The sequence below is a fragment of the Zootoca vivipara genome, chromosome W, assembly GCF_963506605.1.
Source record: "Zootoca vivipara chromosome W, rZooViv1.1, whole genome shotgun sequence".
In the NCBI taxonomy this organism is placed as follows: domain Eukaryota; kingdom Metazoa; phylum Chordata; class Lepidosauria; order Squamata; family Lacertidae; genus Zootoca; species Zootoca vivipara.
In genome coordinates, this window is record NC_083293.1 from 5532670 (window position 1) to 5535538 (window position 2869).

Here is a 2869-nt window from a genome sequence, read left to right on the forward strand (position 1 = left end):
CAGAATAAATTTGCAGGAATATCTATAACATGATTCATCATTACTGGTCAGTTATGAGTTCTAAATTCATGAATTGCTTTAAACTAAAACAAAAAAACCCGAGGAAACAGCAGAGAGCAAAGAACATTCAACATCGCATAGCTGAATGCCTAGTCAGGAGCTCTTGTGGCCGTTGTGCTTAGATTAAGTGTGAGTCATAGTCATTTGTCCTCTTCTGTTAACACTGAAACAATACAGAGTTGGTCTTCTCCTGAACATGGGAGGGAACAGGTTTAATGTGGAAAAAGTGATTTGCGTATAAATTTAAATTTAGTCCAACCAGATTGAGGCAACAGCTGTTGGGAAGTGCGTTGGTGAAGATGTTGCTGTTTGTTTCACCGACAAAGTTGGATGATAATATCCATTTTTAAATTTCATACATACCTCTATGTGATGAACCTCCACTACAAAAAGTTGTAGAAGATCAGATTTGTTTTTGTTTTTGTCTGTATTTGGTTGACTAAAGAGATGACTGACCTTGGGGATGGAGTGGATTCCAGGATTGAGCCAAACAAAATCCATTTCCAGATGAAAGCCAAGCAATACATCAGTTCATACTAGGAGGGGGGGAAAGCAGTGGGAATTAATTATAGTAAGGCCTCACATCTAACATTCTTCAGTTCTTCCTCTATCACAGGCATTCATTAACTTTGTTCAATAACCTGGAGCTCCATTTCTTCCTGAGGTTCTAATTAGCTTCTCTCTTCATTGCAGATGGTGATGAATTGGAAGGGAAGAACAAGGGGGACCACAACAGAATCCACATAGAGGAGAAGCCAAATAAATATTCAGAGTGTGGAGAGAACATCCGTCAGAACTCCCAGTCCTCTTCTCATCAGAGAAAGAGGTTCTTTCAGAGGAATAGTCTCACTTCACACGAAAGAACACAGAGGAGGGAGAAATCGTATCAGTGCAGAGAATGTGGAAAGAGCTTCAGTTTCAAGAAGAATCTCACTTCCCATCAAAGAATTCATACAGGGGAGAAACCCTATCAGTGCTTGGAATGTGGAAAGAGCTTCAGTCACTCTAGCCATCTCACTTCCCATCACAGAATTCATACAGGGGAGAAACCCTATCAGTGCTTTGAATGTGGAAAAAGCTTCAGCCACAGCCACCATCTCACTTCCCATCACATAATTCATACAGGGGAGAAACCCTATCAGTGCTTGGAATGTGGAAAGAGCTTCAGTTACAATGGTGATCTCACTTCCCATCACAGAATTCATACAGGGGAGAAACCCTATCAGTGCTTGGAGTGTGGAAAGAGCTTTCGTCTGAGCGCCTGTCTCACTTCCCATCACAGAATTCATACAGGGGAGAAACCCTATCAGTGCTTGGAATGTGGAAAGAGCTTCACTCATAGCTCCAATCTCACTTCCCATCACAGAATTCATACAGGGGAGAAACCCTATCAGTGCTTGGAGTGTGGAAAGAGCTTTCGTCTGAGCGCCTATCTCACTTCCCATCACAGAATTCATACAGGGGAGAAACTCTATCAGTGCTTGGAATGTGGAAAGAGCTTTCGTCTGAGCGCCAATCTCACTTACCATCACAGAATTCATACAGGGGAGAAACCCTATCAGTGCTTGGAATGTGGAAAGAGCTTCAGTCACTCTAGCCATCTCACTTCCCATCACAGAATTCATACAGGGGAGAAACCCTATCAGTGCTTGGAATGTGGAAAAAGCTTCACTCATAGCTCCAATCTCACTTCCCATCACAGAATTCATACAGGGGAGAAACCCTATCAGTGCTTGGAATGTGGAAAGAGCTTCATTCATAGCTCCGATCTCACTTCCCATCACAGAATTCATACAGGGGAGAAACCCTATCAGTGCTTCGAATGTGGAAAGAGCTTTCGTCTGAGCGCCAATCTCACTTCCCATCACAGAATTCATACAGGGGAGAAACCCTATCAGTGCTTGGAATGTGGAAAGAGCTTCACTCATAGCTCCAATCTCACTTCCCATCACAGAATTCATACAGGGGAGAAACCCCATCAGTGCTTGGAATGTGGAAAGAGCTTTCGTCTGAGCGCCGATCTCACTTCCCATCACAGAATTCATACAGGGGAGAAACCCTATCAGTGCTTGGAATGTGGAAAGAGCTTCACTCATAGCTCCAATCTCACTTCCCATCACAGAATTCATACAGGGGAGAAACCCTATCAGTGCTTGGAATGTGGAAAGAGCTTTAGTCGCAGCAACCATCTGACTTCCCATCAAAGCATTCATCACAAAACCCAATGAGCGTCTCCACCCCCATCGTTCTGCCCGGACACTGAGGTCCAGTACTGAGGGCCTTCTGGCGGTTCCCTCGTTGCGAGAAGCCAGGTTGCAGGGAACCAGGCAGAGGGCCTTCTCGGTGGTGGCACCTGTTGTCTCTGTTACTATATAAGTCCCAGTTTTCCCCATTCCCTGTGTTCTGGCTCTTACCTGTTCTTTGAAGTAAAGAGATGTTGTACCAGATCCTCGCCTCCTGCTTCTTATTTGCACTGAGCTGAAATCACTGAAGACCCACTACACAACAGCGCCCGCCCTGTGGAACGCCCTCCCATCAAATGTCAAAGAAAAAAACAGCTACCAGATTTTTAGAAGACATCTGAAGGCAGCCTTGTTTAGGGAGGCTATTATTATTATTATTATTATTATTATTCTCATGCCCAATTTGTCCCCTGAGCATCTTATATTCCGAAGAGTTTTTGACCCACTGTTTCCTCCTCTCTCTCTCCTCCCTGCCTTGGCTCCCTATTGGCTCCTCCCTATTGGCTGCTCCAGGCTCCAGCCAAGGCCCGTCTCTGTGGAAGTAATTCCTGAGCATCTGGCATCAG

At 44.7% G+C, this 2869-nt stretch overlaps 1 protein-coding gene across 1 annotated transcript; it reads left to right on the plus strand.

Annotated features, from left to right (window-relative positions):
* Positions 1–746: 746 nt before the first annotated feature.
* On the plus strand, positions 747–2561 carry LOC132591456 (zinc finger protein 546-like; the record flags this gene model as incomplete). The annotated part of the gene is made up of 1 exon (XM_060270081.1): positions 747–2561. A coding segment is annotated over one exon (1542 nt), but the record flags the coding sequence as incomplete, so codon positions are not given.
* Positions 2562–2869: the final 308 nt, after the last annotated feature.